The sequence below is a fragment of the Anabrus simplex genome, chromosome 1 (assembly GCF_040414725.1).
Source record: "Anabrus simplex isolate iqAnaSimp1 chromosome 1, ASM4041472v1, whole genome shotgun sequence".
NCBI classification, from domain to species: domain Eukaryota; kingdom Metazoa; phylum Arthropoda; class Insecta; order Orthoptera; family Tettigoniidae; genus Anabrus; species Anabrus simplex.
In genome coordinates, this window is record NC_090265.1 from 24,494,283 (window position 1) to 24,516,257 (window position 21,975).

The following is a 21,975-nucleotide window of genomic DNA, read 5'->3' on the forward strand; positions in this document are numbered from 1 at the left end:
ATGATTTTGGGCTTATGCCGTGTAATAGATTTCTTCCTCCTTAATTTGCTGAATTTTGAATCCATCTTAAAAGTATCCTCCCTATAGAGGTTTTTAATGTTGCCATTGATGCTTTCACGGCTGTACTTATAGACATGATATAGGCTTTTGGGCCGTGAGAGCATCAATGGCAACATTGATTTTATCTTATATTACGAAAATTTCACTGCTGTACATCAAAAAAGGTTTTACTTGACAAGTTTCACAAATGATACAACATAATCCACATTATTACTAGGGCAATTTTGACAAGTACATAGACAATGCGAGAGGCTGTTAATCAAGGGTCGAGCCAGTTGTCTCTTACACAAAACCAGCTCAGGATGGGAAAGAAAGGAAACACAATGATAAAAAACTCACTTCTTATAATAGATGCTGGAAGTCCAGAACCCCAATACTGCTGACATCTGCAGTTTAAATTTCTGTTGACTTCAGGCAGATTGTCACAGTCTAACATAATCTTACTAGCACCACCACTACAGTGTCCCAGCTCCACAAATAAATGCTGCAGTATTTTAATAATGTATCTATGGCAGTTAATCATTTCCAAAAAGAAGAATGTTCTTATGATGTGATTAGCTCAAATACCACATCACTTTTCAGTTTACTACCAGACTAAATTACACCAAGCCTCATCAGAAAATTAGTTGTGAGTCAATTTCACCACCAAGCATTGACTGCAGAATCAAATTACAGATCATGTGTTTAAGTTCAAAACACTGGCTTCTTTCTGTATAGTTTTAGCTTAAATTTTGTGGCAATTTGAACAGATGTAGACTTACTTCAGCTGCTGAGACATACAACATAAATTTTTCAGGTGAACATTGATTTTGCATTTCCTTCTTTTTTCCTCATAATCATACACTAAGTTACAAAATAAACCTCACAAGTTACAATGATATTACACACAAAGCATATGTAGGCCTATTTACTGCTAGTGTTACAACAGCACTCCATATGAAGCAGAGATAGTTACTGCAAATTACTTTTGTTTTCGAACTGAACAAATACAGCAGTGAGAAGTATCAGCAAAATGTGCTACTCTGTTGGGCCATGTCGCGTACTGATGCAAGCCAGCAGGTTGTTTTCTACTCTGTGCACTTGTAAAAATTGAACCCGTACTTGTTCAGTTCATACGGTTACCTTAAAATATTTCAATATGGTTTTATGTTGATTATGACAATCTCATCTATAAAGTGGCTAATAACTTTTACTCCTTTGCTGTAACTTCTAACTTATGAACCAATGTATTCTTACTATCAACAAATGTTTTAATAAATGGGGTTGCTAATTGTATGCCACCACCAGATTTAAAAATCTTTGCAGCAGTCTCGGTATCATCAACGACAGGGAATTTAAAAACAGCTTGGTATTCTTTCTCTCTTGACATTAATTCCAATTTATATTGGAAGTCAGAAGCTTTCTCCCTGGGCCCAATAAACTGTACAATGACAGCAAAGATATCCTCAATTATCTCTTGAATACATATGAAGAGAGCCTCATTAATACACATGAGAAAGCAATTCTTCTTAGTTCCATTCTTCCAGATTATAGTATTGGCTTCTCCAGTTAGCACATTAGCACGATGTTTATTTTTAAAGTGATCTAAGATATCATAAGAACGCCCAACCCACCTACAATCAAGCACAAAACAATTGTACATCCTCCACTGACAAAGTGAGTAATGATGTATCAACTCTTCACCAGACATCATTTCTGAACAGCCTGCATCAAAATTCTGACATGGGAAAGTCATTATGGCAGCCATCTTTTCAGCTAAGCGGTTTCTTTGTCCTGTAAACACTGACTTACACTGAGGACATGACCTCATATTCTTCCTACAGTCAGCACAGATGCAATGACCATTTTTGCACTCCTCTATGACTGATACCATGTACCTGTAACAAACTGGGCATTCCATACACTTCAGTAACTCTGCTTGAGGATCCTTTTTACATGACTGCATACCACTGAAAGCTGAACTCGCCACTTCAATAGGTCCTTCCTGAAAACAGAATGAAAAAATTAGGAAGTGAATGGCACATTATATTTTTAATATCATATTTACTGGTGTAATTTTCCACCCTTATGGCGGTGTGCACCAACCAAAAGTAAGTTCTACTTCCGTAGTAAAGTACTCTTGAAGTCAGCATTCAGAGACTTCCATACAAGAGTAAACTATTTCTTTCCCTTAATACAATTGTTGAATATGTTTCTGCCAACTTTCTGCCTTGTTTTCTTTCCCTAGAAGTGGTTTTCCATCTGAGCTCTTAAAATGCATATGACTAGCTTTAGCTGTCCTTTCTCCAAGGGTTTCCTTTATTTTCCTATATGCAGCATCTACTGTACTAGTACATAGTATATCACACCCTCGCACTATATGTAGAAGTGAGAGATATTATCGTCAGTATTTCAGTTATACATTTTGTCACTAATATTTGTAAGCTGGGAGGTCTCCATATATGTAGTATGAGTAATTTGTTTTGTAACATTGCTTTAATAACTCTGGTAATTTGTATGACTCATGCGGTCATCCCAGTGTCTGATGAGATGAGCTTGTTGTTGTACTAGGAAAGTTCTATGACTCCTGTGAAACACTCCAGAGTTTGCTTATTTCTTGGGACCAAGAAGTAGTTCAGGGCATGGTCTTGACAAGAGGATCTACCATGATTGGCTGGCAAGGACCAATCCAGACGTATCATGTGAGAGGAAGGGGAACGCTGATGTCTATAAAGGTTGATCAAACGGCAGGAACCTGACACCCGGTACAGACAAGAAGGAGTGCTGACACTGTACGGGGATGAAGTGGAGCTAACACGATACGGGAATGAAACTGGATATGCGGTGCTGGAGTGACGCTGTTGCTATATACTGGACTGGACTTCAAACGTTTGTGGAATGTAGTCTTGTTTGGGAACATAGTATTTTTATGTTTGTGAAAAGTGACTGACATACAACTTAGTATTGTAGCACTTGCGGCGGCTTGGCATTATATGTTGGTGAAAGCTATCTCAGACTTTCCATAATTTATGTTCAGGATTGACAAGCGTGTGTTGCTCAAATGTGTATATCTTTACAACAAGTGTTTAAGTCTGTGAACACAGTATTACGAGGTACAGTATCTGTGTGATGTTATAACTGCCGATTATGAGAATCTGCAAGCCGTGTTGATACAGAGACAGTGAAGGATTCTTATATACGTATATGTACATTGTTCAACAAACTAACTACAAATGGTGGCATAGTTCCCGCTTTCATTTTCCCACTGTTTTCATTGTTGTTGTAAATATGGAGTCTTCCAGCAATCTAATGTTTGTGTATTTTGGTGTGTTGATGAGGTGCTCACGCACGGATTTTATTGAGAATATAGTTAGATATTTTAGAATCAGCAGAGTTATTGATGAACCTAGGTGCCTTTCCTACCTATTTAGTCGTTTTCAGAAGGTTAGGTAAGGCCTGAAGCAGATATACCAGTACGCAGCAATATGTACATGCCCTGAGATATAAAGAATTATCATGCTCTATCTAAATTCGAGGGATCCATTTTGGTGAACTCTGGCGCCCATACTATGGACATTTCGGTTAATTATTTTTATTAATTTAATTTATTTCAAGTATTTTATGAAGATTTTAAACATTTTAATTTATCTATATATTTTTATTCATGATTTTATTTAATATTATTCTACAAGTTACACTACCTTTCAACATCCTTGCACATCTCTTTCAGCCATTCCTCCTAAGCTGCCCTGTGCTTTCTATCTATTTCATTCTTTAATCTCCTGCATTCTTTCTGTCCTTATTTTTGCATTCCTGTAGTTTTGCCATCCGTCATTCAGGTCTAGTATCTCCTGAGTTATTCAGTGATTCTTACTTGATCTTACCTTCCTTCCTAACTTTTCCCTTTTCATTTTGTCCTTGTGCAACATGTTCTCACTCTCTTTTCCTTCATCTTGTTTAGATTCCATTTCCTTGCATTCCTTTCTTGAACTTCAGACAGCATTTCATAACCACCAAGTTGTGGTCAGAGTCCATGTCTGATACTTGCAATCCAACACCGTGTTTCTGAATCTCTACCTATAATAAAGTCTATCTGATACCTTCCAATGAGTCCAGGTTTTATCCATGTATACAGCCGTCATTTGTGATTTTTGGACTAAGTATTAGCAAGGACTAAATTACAATCTGTACATTATTCTATCAGCCAAATTTCTCTTTCATTCCTTTTTCCCAGTCCAAATTCTCCTTCTACATTACCTTCTATTCCTTGGCCTACTACTGCATTCCAGTCTCCCATCATAATTAGATTCTCATCTTCTTTTACATACATACATACATACATGCATACATACATACATAGCCTACATTACATACATACATTACACACATACATACATACTTACTTACTTACTTACTTACTTTGGAATTCTTCATCATACAGGCATATAGATCTGCACTATTGTGGTAGGTATTGGCTTGGTGTGTCTTGACAACAATATTCCATTCACTATGGTGATCATAGCATATTCATTATTGAATCAATTCCTGTGTTTCTTCTGATTGATTTTGTGTTAATAATTCTGTAGTTGCCTGACCAAAAACCCTGCTCTTCCTGTCAATGTACTTCACTTATACCAACTTCATCTAACTTTAGTCTATCCATTTCCCTTTTCAGATTCTCTAACCTACCAGAACGAAACTAAGGTTAGGCTGAAGGAAGAATCCCACCTTCCAATACTTATTTGCATTTTATTGCTAGTCTATGTAACCATAAAACATATTCCAGCTTAAAATCTAGTTAAATGATTAAAAAAGTATGTTTCATTCCTGATTGGGAACATGCATAAAAGTACAAAAATTGGCATATATGAAATAAGAAACACTTTTGATGATGAGACAAAATGTTGAGCTAAAACACTCAACAAGTCAATGTTCAAGTTTGTGATAAGGGATCCTGGAAAGTGATCTTCTTTCTTCACCCTTCATGAGGCTCTCTGCCATGCACCCTTGATATGTTGGATCAATGGGTTTTGTCAGTAGCCAGGATGTGTGGAGAGTATTTCAGTATGATATTAATTGTTTTTCAATTTAGTTCTGACATTTTTCACATTATAAAGTAAAATACAACTTTCCAAAAGATGACTATGTTTTATTACTGTAGCACTTTGGTTCCCACTCCCTGCCTTGACCGCAAGCAATGATGCACAATCACTATTGAATGTGTACTGTCAGGCAAAACTTAGTAACAACAGTCCACTTTCACTAGACTCAGAGGCCTATCCAGGGATTTAACTAGGGCTCAGTTTTAGTCACCCAACAACAAAATAAGATTATTGTGAACTCACAGTGAAAAGACTTGCTATAGTGATAGGTCCACTTCCTTCATTCACAGGATGCTGAGAAACCTCCTTCTCTGGCAGCATCTGGAAAGACTAAAACATATCACCATTTCACAAGAATGCTTCATCAGTATTTCTAGAAGTGAATACATGAATTTATGAAATTACTTTAATCCTTACAAGCCCAACATCGAACCTCTGAATTGAATTGCCTCCACGGTATGTACTAGTCATGCGTCTTTGTGGGTGTGCTATTTACCAAATGATGAGCCCAAATTACCACACTGGGGCAAAACGCTGGCAACCAGGAATGAGTTAGCTGGAAAATTTATAATGTCCAATAACGGACCATTTATATTGGTATTATAAATTTACTCATTCAGGACAAAGAAGATGGTAGCAACTGTTTTTACGAAAATGGGGCATCTCACCTCTGTGACCTTCGATACACATCACAGTCAATGTTGAATGATAAATGAATGATTGTCTTCCCAAAGTCCTCGCCACATGGAGGTCACAGCACCCGAAGTCCAAGAATGGGCACCTTCGGGTGCATCATGACAATGCAACTGTGCAAAGGGCTGCCAGAACAATTGACTTTCTGAAAAGAAAAAAGTGCGAGTGTTACCTCATCTCTGCTATTCACCTGACCTGGCCCCATGTGACTTCTTTCTGGTCCATTAGACCAAGGAAAAAATTTATGGGCAGCAGTTTTAGTCAGATGAAGGGGCCATTGCAGCGTACGAGAGTGCACTAAGTGAAATACCGAAAGAAACTTGAACTGAGATGTGTTAGGCCCCTTTAAACAACAAGCATCATCATCATCTTGGACAGAGACGATTTCTAAGTTGTTTCAGAGAATGGAAAAATGTATACGTGCTATAGGAGGGCATTTTGAAAAGGTGTAATTGTTTGTTTTGCAAATATTTTTTTTCTCACACTCTGCTAAAAACATTCAGCAAAGCCTGTCATAACTACAAGATGCACACTGTTTTATTTACAAATTAGATACATCTTATACACACACATTAGTGACCCACCATCTTGAACAAAACACTTGACTGCTGGACTATTACCCTGTGTTCCACAACAATACATTGGATTATATATTACCATTGATGCTTTCACGGCCCATACTTATAGACATGATACTGTATAGGCTTTTGGGCTTATGCCATGTCAAGAAAATAAGGTGAAATTCTTTACATTTTGCAGAGAATTGAACTCTGGTCGTCAGCAGAAAATCTCGACTGTCCACGAGAAAGGTTTCTTAAGCAATGACCGTTTGAAATTTAGATGTTATAATAGAAGTGGAAAAAAGGGTACGTTCATTTGTTACCAGATGGCTCACTGGACGTGGCACAGTGCTAGCGTTCGAAGCGGAAGCTGACCGAACCATCAGAAATCAGTCTAAGAGGGTCACATAACATGTGTACGTAACATGACATTGACAAGCCTGGAATGAAACATCTGGCGAAGAGGAACGTACGAATTTGGAAAATACTGAGACAAAATAACACTAGAGAAGGGACAGGGAAGGGAACTACCTACGTAAATCCTTAATGGCTGGCAACCAGGTATTACTTGATAGCTAGTGTCCCTGTTGAAACTGTTAGGATTTCTATGTATTTCCACAGCTTCCTGTATAATCCTGGACCTGTAGTGTCTAGTGTGGGTAAGAGTTCGAGCATCTTGGAACACGACATCATGACCCGACGATAGAGCGTGCTCAGCTATTGCTGATTTGTCTGGCTGATTGAGACGAATATTACGTTCATGTTCCTTGATACGGGTACCAATGGACCGGCATGTTTGGCCGATGTATACCTTACTGCAAGTACAGGGAATTTTGTATACCCCAGGATGTAAAAGTGAGGACAATTTGTCCTTGGTTTTACTCAGACTGTGAGCAATTTTACTGGCAGTGCCAAACATGGTTTTTATATTGTGTTTGCGGAGGACCTTGGCAATTCGATCTGTAGTGTTGTAAATGTACGGCAAGTAGGCAATTCCCTTCACTTCTTCCTTCTGTGAGCTTTGCTTGGTTGTTTCTCTGGGATTCAGGGCTCTATGAATCTGCAAATCGCCGTAACCGTTACCCTTGAATGTGACTTTGAGCATGTCCATCTCCACCTGGATATTTGATGGCTCACAAATTCGTCTTGCCCTCTTGGCGAGTGTTGTGAGAATGCCTTATTTTTGTGTTGGATGGTGGTGAGAATCTCCATGAAGATAGCGATTTGTGTGGGTAGGCTTACGATAGACAGTATGTCCTAAGGAGCTGTCCAGTTTCTTTCTTACTAGAACATCCAAGAAAGGAAGGCATCCGACCGACTCCATCTCCATAGTGAATTTAATTGAAGGATGTTGCTGATTTAGATGGTTTAGAAATGGTGAAGTTTCTCAGGACCTTCTGACCAGACCATAAATGCATCATCAACATACCTCTACAATATCATAGGTTATTATTAATTACGTGTTCTTACATTAAATCAATTCGTATTAATATACATACAGCAGATGTATCGTGACAGAACCTCACATATTTTGTTACACAAGACAGATCATACAATACACAAAATGATATGACCATGATTTATACCAAATAAAGTCCGTACATAACTATGTAAATAATAATAATAATAATAATAACAGCAACACCTACTAACCAAGATAGATATTTTCACTATTTATCCATGGGTTTAGAGAATTGTTTCCAAGTTATACTAGTCCATTACACGTGCATCAAGCCCTCGTATCACCCAACTTACTAATGTGACTGCTGCACTCAGCTTACACATTCCGCACATGGTTTTCCCACTGGAGGTCCATCAACACTCCACTTCCTCTTTCCCCTCCCCTTCTCCAACATCCCCACTGTGGCCTTGAATTCTGCGCATCTTGTTTGATTCTTGCTACAGCTTTTGACCAGTACTAGGTATATGTGTTCTTAGATCTGAAGATATATTGAAAAATCTATAGCAATATGTTACCGACCTATGTTCACTTGTGTCCAGCAATTTCTACTACAAAATGCATATATTTCTTTTAAAAATCATGGAAACAAAGCTAATAAAGATACTGACGTGAAATTCCACAGAAACAAATCACTATGCTGGTTTTATCCTCTATCAACACAGATCATCGTTTCTTCCCCTTTGAGGTCCTTACACAACATGGATTACTTGCTGGAGTGTTCTTGGTTTGCATCCATTCACTCCCCAAATCTTCTATAATGCCATATGTTGTCTACTGTTCAGAACTCTTGGTTGACATAACTGATAACTGATAAATAGAAGGACGTAACAGTGACTGAAATAAGGGGCTTCCTGGCATTTATACTGAACGAGGATAAACAGGAAACCTACAATTGCATCACACTGGTCATCATATCTATCCTAGTCAACACCTTGGTTTGGAAATATGTTTTCACAGGTTCCAGCAAGTTTTAGATTTTTGCATTTAGTGGACAGTGAAAAGTGTGCTCCTCATGGTGATACAGCCTATGACCCCTGCATCTGAACACGCTAATGATATATTTAGGTATTGCTTCATTCCACATAAAGAGCTAAGCCTTGATGAAAACCTGGTAGCCACAAAAAACAAGGCATGACTAATGCAGTATTTGCCCAACAAGGTTCATAATAAATGGAGAATAAAATTCTGGGTACTATGTGATTCAGTTTCACAAAATATGGTCTTGGATATACTGTAGTCAGGCAAATCTATAGAATACAGGACATTTGGTGTTAAAATGAAAATATTGGATTGCAGCAATCTACCGTACCTCATTATGTATGGGGGCGGTAGAATAATATCCATTTTATTTAGTATTAAAAACTTCATTTTTTGTCCGTATTGACTCAAGATTTTACAATGCTTAGTAAAGCATTTTATCCCCTGCCTGTCACAAGAGGTGACTAAAACGGACCCCACATGCTCTTAACTTGGGAGTGTGGGTCGGCGACCATGGGGCCCTTAACTGAGTCCTGGCATTGCTACCACTTACTTATGCCAGGCTCCTCATTTACATCTATCCTATCCAACCACCCTTGACTATTTATTGTTCTTTTTCAACCCCGATGGTATTAGAGCATTAAGGCCTAGGGAGTCTTTCATTTTTCGCCCTTTGTGGTCTCCGTCTTTCATTGGCCAATACCTTGATTTTTCAAAGTGTCAGTTCACATCAACTTCTTCTCTCTGATTAGTGTTAATAGAGGATGGTTGCCTAATTGTACTTACTTTTAAAACAATAGTCACCACCACTAACCACCACCTCATTAGAGAGTTTTCACACCCAAGCCGTTTTGCTAACCGGATGACGCTATATTGACGTCATTGATGAAAGAGCCAATCGGAGCCATTCATCTTACGTTATTAAAATAACCGGCCCGGTTATCACCAGTCGATTAACGTAACGTAATCTACCAGCGAAGCTCAAACCTCTTGATGTTTGAGGCGTGTTAGCCTGTCCCGTACTGGCCAGTAGCAGCGTCTGGCAAGAGAGCTACGTTGCTTCATACAGACAGACTTGTAAAACTAAGATCAAATACCACGAGCACTCGGAGAAATGCTTCATTTTTGGGACTTCGAGTGCAAAATGACATGGATGGGGACAATTTTGTGAATATATAGAAATAAAAATGGTATTTTTACTCTGAGTGGTTCGCATTTTATTGTTTGTTAAATAAAATAGCACTAACCAATGTCCAGGATTATGCACAGATTATAACCCTCTCAAAATTTGATCAGCAACAAAACCGGAAACAAACACAAATGAAATGAGTGAAATAATTCCACGTGGTTTTTCATTTCAACTCCAAGCAAATATTGCGAAGACATCATAGTTCCACGATTATTACCTTTCATATGTTAACACTAATTAACTGGGGTTTTCCACCTCGCATATACACACCTTTATGTAAACGTCAAGAGGATTAAATCTATTATTCTTAGTACCATGTGTATTTTTCTTATACATTTCTATTAAGAGCCTTTTAGAGATACATTTGAAGTTAGTAATGGTAGGACGCCGGTTCAAATCCACTTTGGGGCGGGCGTGGTCTGTGCTCTGTGCTCTGATTGGTGGTGGGGTGGGGCGTGGTCTGTGCTCTGATTGGCGGGGGGCGGGGGCTTTGCGCTAATTGGTGGTGCTGGGGGGAGGGGTGGGTGTGTGGTCTGTGCTCTGGGGGGGAGGTGAGCGTGCGCGCATGTGCAGGGTGGTGGGGGTGTGGTCTCCACCCCCTCCTTGGCGGGGTTGCATGCAGGTGCGCTCTCCTGCTGAGTCAACCACGTTTCCCTTTGTGCGGCTGTGTGCGACAGGTGCGCACTCCCGCTGAGTCAGCATCGTTCCCTCTCGCTCTCCCCCCTGAGTCAGCCTCGTTTCCCCTCGCTCCCCCACTGAGTCAGCATCCTTTATCTCTTATATTTAAACATGCATGCAGGTGCGCTCTCCCCACTGAGTCAGCATCGTTCCCCTCGCAGGTGCGCTCTCCTGCTAAGTCAGGATCGTTCCCCTTGTTATTTTTTAAAAAATGTGTGCAGGTGTGCTCTCCTGCCGAGTCAACATCATCTCTTATTTTTAAATGCATCCGGGTGCAACAGGAGTGCTTAAGAAACAGAAGGTGTTATAAAATTAGAAGCGTTGTTGGCTTGCAAGTACACTTTCAGGAGGAGCGCTCTCTCCCCTAGCCTAACCACCTACGGTTTTATCAAGCGCGCTCTCCTGCTAGTGAATAAGTGTGTAGTGCCTAAGAGTAGGGGTAAGAGATTGAGTATATATGCTGGAGGGTTTTGTAGACTGTATTATAGAATCATCTCAGATACTGAAGGGAATACTTTTCAACAGCAATATGGTACGAGTGAAACAGAGCTTGCCGCGATTCTATAAACCTCTGGACTTGAGGTTTAGCCTTCAGCAGCAGCAGCAGCAGCAACAACAGCAGCAACAGGAGGAGATGTAGTCTACACCACCACCGATGCAGAGCTTTCCTCAAGTTCAAACACTATTGGACTTGAGCTGTGATGGTAGCCTTCAGCAGCAGCAGCAGCATTACCAGGAGAAGATGCCGTTGGACTTGAGCTGTAATGGTAGCCTTCGACAGCAGGAGATGCTGACTATACCACCACTTCGTAGAGCCCAACCTCAGCAACAGCAGGAGGACGAGGAGGAGGAGATGGACTGCAGTCTACGGCAGGAGGAGGAGGAGATTGAATGCAGTCTGGGACAGGAGGAGGAGGAGCTGCACAGTAGCTCAATTCTAAAATGGATTGAGGAAGTGGTGCAATTAATAAGAGGAAGAAGAGGAACGGCAGAAAAAAAATCTTTTCCTCTTTAAGCAGGAGGAAGAGGAAGAAGAAGACCTAATTGATGATGAAGAAGATAGTGATGATGATGATGAAAAGACATTTATTAAAGAAATGAAAAAACTTTTCAGTTTTGATTCAGTTGTTCAAAGGGGAGTTGAGGAAATAAGGAATGACGAGCAAGGGTGTTGCAAAGCACCCAATTTTGAAAAAAGTGGCAAAGGAGACTTTTATATCTGCAAAAATTGTAAATGTATAAATATTTTTTAAATATTGTTTTGTATGTACGCATTTTTTATTATATTTTGTGTACTATTTTTTGTAAATATATAATTATTTTTTATTTTTTTATTTCTTAAACCTTTATCTGTATCCTTTCATTATTACTAAGAACAGAAGGAAGGAAGAAGGGAAACAAAAAAAGCACTACATCTTTTATAATTTTTATTACAATCTATTCCTTACAAAACTTTAGTTTCTTTAATCCAAGAATTATGAGAATTATCATACCCTAACCATTTTACAAGCACTTTATTTCCTTTCCTTCGAAGTATGCGTTCTACTAGGTAGATGTCTGGATGTTTAATCTTTTGCAATTCTTCTGTGTAGAAAGCACCAGCTATTAGATGTTGTTGATAATCTTTTAAGAGGTATGTTACAGGGTTAGTAGGTTGCACCTTATAAATAGTGAAGAACTCAGTAGTCTAGTTAGGTGTATACCCTTTTTCAAACTGATGTTTTTGCTTGCTGATGCAAACAATATCACCTACTTGAAATTTTCTCTTTCTTGTATATACTCTTTTAATTGCGTTATACACTGTTGCAAGCAGTCGATTGTCCTTTACATTACAAGGTTTCATTTTAATAGTACGGTGATAGATGTGATTATAATCATGGATAAGCTTTTGTAACCTATGTATCCATGAATGAGATCCTTGTTTAGTAAACATTCTCCACCGGGCGAGTTGGCCGTGCGCGTAGAGGCGCGCGGCTGTGAGCTTGCATCCGGGAGATAGTAGGTTCGAATCCCACTATCGGCAGCCCTGAAGATGGTTTTCCGTGGTTTCCCATTTTCACACCAGGCAAATGCTGGGGCTGTACCTTAATTAAGGCCACGGCCGCTTCCTTCCAACTCCTAGGCCTTTCCTATCCCATCGTCGCCATAAGACCTATCTGTGTCGGTGCGACGTAAAGCCCCTAGCAAAAAAAAAAAAAACATTCTCCACATGCGTTGAAACGTTCTACGACACAAGCTTTCATATTGCTGTACGTTGAGTAATGATTAATGTTGTGTGATGTAGTCCATCGTTTGAACTCAGCATTGTAGAACTCTTTTCTTCTGTCTGTTTGAATATGTTTAGGAAATCGTTTGCTCTTATTGTATATCTTATGCAAAACTGCAGCAACTTCTTTTCCACTCTTACTTTTTAAAGGTTGAGCCCAAGCACATTTAGAATAAACATCTATAATGGTTAGCATGTACTTAAAACCATTATTTTCTCGAGAATAGGGTATCATTTCTACCAAATCCATTTGGTGTAGATCATCTAATCCTTTAGTAATAACCCTCCGCCGCATGTAACATCTGCGAGCGGGGCTGTGTAACTCTCTAGGAATATTAGCTCTGATGTCAACACTCATTCTGATGTAGTGTAAAATGAAGACTGGTTATTTATGCAATGATTCGAGCTTCTCGAAGTTCTTCAATAATAGATATAATTTTGTTTTCGTGCGCAGTATGACCTGCTGATCTAGAAGCCATTAACAGCTGTAGACATTGTACAAGCTCATTAGGATCATCCCAGTGTACACAGTCAACAATAGGTTGTTGATGATTATATTTCCACTTCAGACCCATGCCTGTTCGCTTTCTTTTTCTACATGGTGAACATTCTGTAGAGAAGAGTGGTTTAATAATGTTTGTATATTTATACCCTCGATTAGACATTAACTGTTTATCCGATCGATGCTGAACTCTGTGTGCGTTTGTAGATTCTAATATTTTTACATAATTTGAAAATCTTTCTTTGTGTATATACTATTATTGGGATAGGATTTGAAAATTAATTCATAAAGACCTCGTGTGCCTTTATAGCTTTTGTTATTTATGACTATGTCGTTACCGTGGAAATGTATTTCTAAATCACCAAGAAACCATCTAGCTACTTCTTTTCGCACCCCATAAACTCGATCTAATACTTTACGTACACTGTGTGGTTGTGTAAATAAATCCAAGAAGCAATATTCCCTATTATTGGCTTCTGTGCTTTAAAAATGAATGGAACTTCTGCAAGGGTTGCTCTAGAAGAGTTCTTTCTTCATTTTCTTTTGTTTCTTCTGTTTCTTCTCTTTCTTCTTGTTTGATAGGAGGTGGTATAGGAGAGTTGAATGAATTAGATTTTTCTGAGACGGTAGCCAGTATAGATTTTAAGGGTTTGGACGTAGAACTAAATGTTTTTTCAAGTTGATTTTCTTGTAAAAGCTTTCCTGATTTAAGCGTATCAGATTTATATTTTACATTTTTAATAGCTTGCGCAAGATATTGATTGTCATATATATCTTTCTTTATGTCAGGTTGTACTTGGTTTCTCGAACGGGTGCTGTTTTTCAAACGGGTGTTCTTCGAAGTGCTACTGTTTTTCAAACGGGTGTTCTTCGGACAAGTTTTCGTTTTCGTTGAACAATTCATGTGTTTTCAAAGAAGTTCTGTAGATCTTTAGCTTTTGTTCTGTGTCTATGAGCGGACAAACTCATAATGGTATTGTAATACGGTTTTCAACGCTTTTTATTCTATCATAGAGAAATCGAGTTTTGTTGTGTAGTCAAACACAATATGTAAAGGAACGTGTATGTAAGATGTCCATTATTGAGACAATAAAAGGGATTATCGTACACTGATGGTATGCTTGTTATTTGTAGAAGGAAATGAACAAGCAGCTTTTTTTTACAGCCTGTACTATAGATAGAACACGTTCCTTTACATTGCTTAATATATTATCTTTTGTTTCAATGATGGATTTTTGGATCCACTCTATGTTCTTTTCGTTCAACAAATTAAGCGTTTTAGTCATGCTAGCTTTGAGTGTAGCGATGTCTTGCTTATAGGTAACCTCTATGTTATCGGTGTGCTGTTTGTTGTACGCATAATCTTCCAGGTGGTGCAGAGTGACTACATCTTGAGCTTCTTTGGGGTTTGAAACACCAGATAGACGTTTATCATTTATATCGATAGTCTCTTCGTTAATATGAAAATGAGCAAAGCGATTGCTAACGTTATTTTTAAGTTCATTGATATCATCGATTACTACATCATTTATGAAATTTTCAAGATTAGCGATGTCTTGCTTATGGTAAACCTTTATTTTATCAATATCTTGTTTGTTGCACGCATAATTTTCTAAATGGTGTAAAGTGACGACATCTTGAGCTTCTTTGGGGTTTGAAACCTCAGATAAACGTTTGCCTTTTATGCTGATAGTATCTTCGTTTATATCAAAGTGCTCAACGTGATTGGTAATGTTATTTTTACGTTCATCAATATCACTGGCTACTACATCAGTTATGTGAGTCTGAAGATTAGCGATGTCTTGCTTATAATTAGTCTCTTTATTATCGGTGTGCTGTTTGTTGTACACATAATCTTCTAGGTGCTGCAAAGTGACAACATCTTGAGCTTCTTTAGGGTTTGAAACACCAGATAGACGTTTGTCTTTTATATTGATGGTTTCTTTGTTGATATCGAACTGAGCAACATGATTGCAAACGTCATTTTCAAGTTCATTGATATCTTTGACTACCACATCAGATATGCAGGTTTTAAGATCAGCAATATCTTGCTTATAGGTAACTTCTATGTTACAAGTAATGAAAATAATTTTATTTTCCGTATTGAAAGAATCTCAATAATAATATAAGAGAATTTATTGGACTCCAACCTATTCAATACATTACAGGATGTTAACATTTTTAGTTAAACATCGTTAAAATGGAGACATGTTTCGCCCTCCATGTGGGGCATCATCAGTCATATCAAAGCACCTCAAAATTAAACCAGACGTCTGGTTGGAAATTATGAACATAATATGTAAGAAAGAATACATTAAAAAACACGTACAAAGTCCTATCCTAAACGAAATAACAATAGACTAGTTAATATTAAAACGAGGCCATCATATGCACAGTATAAAAATGAAAGTAATCAAAGTCTATATGATATTGAGTTCGATGGTAGTTCTACGTAGTATATACAAATGTTGGCAAAATAAAACACAATTTATAATTACTGTACACTTATTTATAATTGTTAAAATTGATGAGGTAAAACATTCCAATTTGTCTATTTGTAATTTGGCTCCAACCAAAATAATTCGCCCTAGGATTCATGAGGTAGTCAACTCCGTTGGTCACTCTCTATTTGAATGGAGTGCACAGTGCAAGTGAACAGCTTTTGTTGATTATAAAATGAGGCTGTGCTAAGACAGAGTTAAAACAACACCGGCTTCAAATGAAGATAGTTAAAAACATCATTAGGTTCTTCCTAGTTGACTAAAGGTTTGCATATATTTTGTTGTTGAAGTGTGGGAAAGTCAGTTGTTGGTTGAATGGACAACGGTCGAAAATGTTGTGCAGTGCAATCGTTGTTTGAGCTGTCCTACATGTGAGGGAAATCTGAAAATGGAGGATTTGTCTTAATTAGTTAAGTGAAATGACGGAAAAAGAGAAGAAAAGGGGAAATCATTGAGAAATGAAAGATGTGAAAGTTAAAATTTACCTTGAAAGCTGTTGAGCTGTTACCTAATTGTTAGGAGGTTTGTGGAACACTGGCTGTCGCTAATGTCCTGCTCCTCGTGTTGTACGTGTGACGTCTTAGAGGAGGGGAGTGGATTTGAGAAGGCGGGGCTGTGGGTATGTGATTGGCGCTTGGGGAGGAGTTGTGTGTATTGGAGGGAGAATAGGGGCGTGATGAGTTGAGCGGCTTAGTGGGGGTGCTTGGAGAGCTTGTTTTGAGGACGTTAACAAGTCTTTTGTCTTTCAGATTTAAACTATTGAGCGAAAATATTAATTGTTCGTAAAGAGGGTTTCGGTTGTCTATTGGATCATTTAAATTTTTATTATTATATTTTTGGTCCAAAAAAATGTATAAATTTTCGAACTCGGTTTGAGCCTGCCTTTATCTAGTCTTTTTAAAATTTGGAGATCCTGTTCGATTGTGGTAAAGCTATGTCTGGTGTCTTTCATATGGATGCTCATGGCTGAGTGTTTATTGTGATTTTTGGCATTGAAATGTTCTGCATATCTAATTGCAAAGCTTCTACCAGTTTGACCGATATATGAACTGTTACATTCAGCACATTTCAGTCTATAAATGCCAGAGCCCGAAAATTTATTGTTGTCCGAGTTTATCTTATTGTGGCTGAAAAATAGCTTTTGATTAGAATTATGGGCCTTATAGGCTACCCTAATATCATGTTTTTTTTAAAGGGGTAGCGATTTGATGTATAATGGGGTTAATGTAGGTGAATGATGCATATTTAGGCTTATTAATTTTTATTGGGGAGAGGTTTGTGGCCAATTTCAATTTATTGATTATTTTCTGTATGACTGAGGGATTGTATCCATTGAAAACAGCTATTTCTTTTATGGTACTTATTTCTATTTTTAAATTGACGGTTGACATGGGAATTTTTAACGCTCTGTACACTAAACTGTAAAATGAGGCTTGTTTGTGCAATTGTGGGTGAAGAGAGTTTTGTTTTATGGTTGTGGGAGTAAATGAAGGTTTTCTGTGAATCTGGAAATCGAAATTGTTTAAGGTCCTGGTGATTGTAATGTCTAAAAAATTGATGAAATTATTGTCCTCATCTTCTTTAGTAAACTTGATGCAATTATCAAGGCTGTTTAAGTAAGTTAGTGTGTCTTCACTATTGTTGCAGCTTTTGTCTATTATTGCTAGTGTGTCATCGACATAGCGTAGCCAAAGACACAAACCATTAATGCTGTTTGTTATTTTACTATTTTCGAGGTTGTCCATATAAATTTCGGCGAGTATTCCCGAAATGGGATCACCCATGGCTAGACCTTCTTGTTTGTATATCTTATTATTGAACGTAAAATAATTGTTATGAAGGACGAAAGTTAGTAATTGTAAGCGTTCTTCTATTTCTAACTGACTTAAGGTGCTGTGTTTAGAAAGATTAGTTTGTATGATTTCGATAGTTTTTTTAGCGGGAATGTTCGAGAACATATTGGTAATGTCAAATGAGCACATGATGTGGTTAGGCTACAAATTAAATTTATTTAAAGTTTCGCATAATTCTATTGAGTTTTTAATAGGGTGTTTATTGTGAAATGTGAAGTGTTTCTTAAGGAATTTTTGGAGGAACTGAGAAGTTTTGTACGTTGGGCTATTTCGGCTATTTATGAAGGGTCGAATGGTAACGTCATTTTTATGTATTTTTGGCAGTGATCTGACGGTGGGTAATTTGGGATTCATGTTGATGAATTTTTGATGTTCGTGTTCATTAAATAAAAAAGGTGAATTTTTAGGAGTGTTTTTAAATTACGCTGAGTTTTTAAGATAGGATCTTTTTAAATTATTGAGTAAGAATTATCGGAAAAGAAATTCTCCGTTTATTGGATGTACACCACATTTTCGGATAATGAAATCAATTTCTTTGACCAAGGCCTAAAATATAATTGGCCTAGTCCAAATAAAGCCGAGGACATAATTACCACAATAGCCGAAGTTGAATCCAACATAAATAAACAAATTCCCTTCGACAGACAAAATGACGTGAGATATGAGATAAAAAAGAAATTACCCACCCTTGTAAAAGAAGTTTCCGACATCAATAATTTCACCGTTCTCAAACAAACCCACGAATTAAGAAAAAAGGTAGACACCAATAATGTTACAGTAACGAAAGCCGACAAAGGCAATGCCGTAGTCCTAATGAATAAACACGACTACATAACTAAAAATGTTAACATCCTGTAATGTATTGAATAAGTTGGCGTCCAATAAATTCTCAATCAATCAATCAATCAATACTGATCTGCATTTAGGGCAGTCGCCCAGGTGGCAGATTCCCTATCTGTTGATTTCCTAGCCTTTTCCGAAATGATTTCAAAGAAATTGGAAATTTATTGAACATCTCCCTTGGTAAGTAATTCCAATCCCTAACTCCCCTTCCTATAAATGAATATTTGCCCCAGTTTGTCCTCTTAAATTCCAACTTTATCTTCATATTGTGATCTTTCCTACTTTTATAGACGCCATTCAAACCTATTCGTCTACTAATGTCATTCCACGCCATCTCTCCGCTGACAGCTCGGAACATACTACTTAGTCGAGCAGCTCTTCTTCTTTCTCTCAATTCTTCCCAACCCAAACTTTGCAACATTTTTGTAACGCTACTCTTTTGTCGGAAATCACCCAGAACAAATCGAGCTGCTTTTCTTTGGATTTTTTCCAGTTCTTGAATCAGGTAATCCTGGTGAGGGTCCCATACACTGGAACCATACTCTAGTTAGGGTCTTACCAGAGACTTATATGCACTCTCCTTTACATCCTTACTACAACCCCTAAACACCCTCATAACCATGTGCAGAGATCGGTACCCTTTATTTACAATCCCATTTATGTGATTACCCCAGTGAAGATCTTTCCTTATATTAACACCTAGATACTTACAATGATCCCCAAAAGGAACTTTCACCCCATCAACGCAGTAATTAAAACTGAGAGGACATTTCCTATTTGTGAAACTCACAACCTGACTTTTAGCCCCGTTTATCAACATACCATTGCCTGCTGTCCATCTCACAATATTTTCGTGGTCACGTTGCAGTTGCTCACAATCTTTTAACTTATTTATCACTCTATAGACAATAACATCATCCGCAAAAAGCCTTACCTCCGATTCCACTCCTTTACTCATATCATTTATATATATAAGAAAACATAAAGGTCCGATAACACTCCCCTGAGGAACTCCCCTCTCAACTATTACAGGGTCAGACAAAGCTTCACCTACTCTAACTCTCCATTTTCTAGAAATATAGCAACCCATTCAGTCACTCTTTTGTCTAGTCCAGTTGCACTCATTTTTGCCAGTAGTCTCCCATGATCCACCCTATCAAATGCTTTAGACATGTCAATCGCGATACAGTCCATTTGACCTCCAGAATCCAAGATATCTGCTATATCTTGCTGGAATCCTACAAGTTGAGCTTCAGTGGAATAACCTTTCCTAAAACCGAATTGCCTTCTATCGAACCAGTTATTCATTTCACAAACATGTCTAATATAATCAGAAAGAATGCCTTCCCAAAGCTTACATACAATGCATGTCAAACTTACTGGCCTGTAATTTTCAGCTTTATGTCTATCACCCTTTCCTTTATACACAGGGGCTACTATAGCAACTCTCCATTCATCTGGTATAGCTCCTTCGGCCAAACAATAATCAAATAAGTACTTCAGATATGGTGCTATATCGCAACCCACTGTCTTTAGTATATCCCCAGAAATCTGATCAATTCCAGCCGCTTTTCTAGTTTTCAACTTTTGTATCTTATTGTAAATGTCATTGTTATCATATGTAAATTTTATTACTTCTTTGGCCTTAGTCTCTTCCTCTATCTCGACATTATCCTTGTAACCAACAATCTTTACATACTGCTGACTGAATACTTCAGCCTTTTGAAGATCCTCACATACACACTCCCCTTGTTCATTAATTATTCCTGGAATGTCCTTCTTGGAACCTGTTTCTGCCTTAAAATACCTATACATACCCTTCCATTTTTCAGTAAAATTTGTATGACTGCCAATTATGTTTGCAATCATGTTATCCTTAGCTGCCTTCTTGGCTAGATTCAATTTTCTAGTAAGTTCCTTCAATTTCTCCTTACTTCCACAGCCATTTCTAACTCTATTTCTTTCCAGTTTGCACCTCCTTCTTAGTCTCTTTATTTCTCTATTATAATAAGGTGGGTCTTTACCATTCCTTACCACCCTTAAAGGTACAAACCTGTTTTCGCAATCCTCAACAATTTCTTTAAACCCATCCCAGAGTCTGTTTACATTTTTATTTACCGTTTTCCACCGATCATAGTTACTTTTTAGAAACTGCCTCATACCTGCTTTATCACCCATATGGTACTGCCTAACAGTCCTACTTTTAAGACCTTCCTTTCTATCACATTTATTTTTAACTACCACAAAAACAGCTTCATGATCACTAATACCATCTATTACTTCAGTTTCCCTATAGAGCTCGTCTGGTTTTATCAGCACCACATCCAAAATATTTTTCCCTCTGGTTGGTTCCATCACATTCTGAATCAGCTGTCCTTCCCATATTAACTTATTTGCCATTTGTTGGCCATGCTTCCTGTCGTTCGCATTTCCTTCCCAATTGACATCCAGCAAATTCAGATCTCCCGCTACAATCACATTTCTTTCCATGTCGTTTCCCACATAGCTGACTATACTATCAAATAATTCCGAATCCGCATCAGTGCTACCCTTTCCCGATCTGTACACTCCAAATATATCAAGTTGCCTATTATCTTTAGAAATGAGCCTTACACCTAGAATTTCATGTGTCTCATCTTTAACTTTTTCGTAGCTTACAAATTCTTCTTTCACCAGAATGAAAACTCCCCCTCCCACCTTTCCTATCCTATCTCTACGATACACACTCCAGTGTCGTGAGAAAATTTCTGCATCCATTATACCATTTCTCAGCCACGATTCAACTCCTATTACAATATCTGGTAAATATATATCTATTAAATTACTTAATTCTATTCCTTTCTTTACAATACTTCTACAGTTCAACACTAACAATTTTATGTAATCCCTACTTGATTTCCAGTTCCCTGTTCCCTTATCACCGCTCCCTAGGCCATCCCGTTTCCCTGAATGTACCTCCCTATTACCCTTCCAAACAAATTTCCTAACTTATACGTACCACTGTGGTTTAAATGAAGGCCATCCGAGCGCAGATCCCCATCTCCTACCCACCCATTAGGATCTAGAAATTTTACTCCCAGTTTCCCACATACCCACTCCATAGTCTCATTTAAATCCCCAATCACCCTCCAGTCAGTATCCCTCCTACACAGTATTCCACTAATAACAATCTCTGCTTTCTTAAACTTCACCCGTGCTGCATTTACCAGATCCCACACATCTCCAACTATGTTGGTACTTTTATCAGCTTGCCTTACATTGTTGGTACCAACGTGAAACACTACCACCTTCTCCTTCCCCTCCTCCCTC

At 38.0% G+C, this 21,975-nt stretch overlaps 1 protein-coding gene across 2 annotated transcripts in view; it reads right to left on the reverse strand.

Annotated features, from left to right (window-relative positions):
- Nucleotides 1-223: 223 nt before the first annotated feature.
- LOC137497006 (E3 ubiquitin-protein ligase sina-like) overlaps nt 224-21,975 on the reverse strand; it is a 71,827-nt gene continuing 50,075 nt past the window's right edge. The window contains exons 2-3 of one of the 2 annotated variants that reach the window (XM_068225362.1): nt 5,385-5,462; nt 224-2,044 (exon numbers count right to left, since the gene is read on the reverse strand). In XM_068225362.1, the coding sequence (XP_068081463.1) occupies nt 1,250-2,044; nt 5,385-5,462 (873 nt within the window). In that variant the 3' untranslated portion in view covers nt 224-1,249. Of the gene's footprint in view, nt 2,045-5,384; nt 5,472-21,975 lie in introns of both variants that reach the window. The other variant, XM_068225355.1, reaches the window with a different exon arrangement.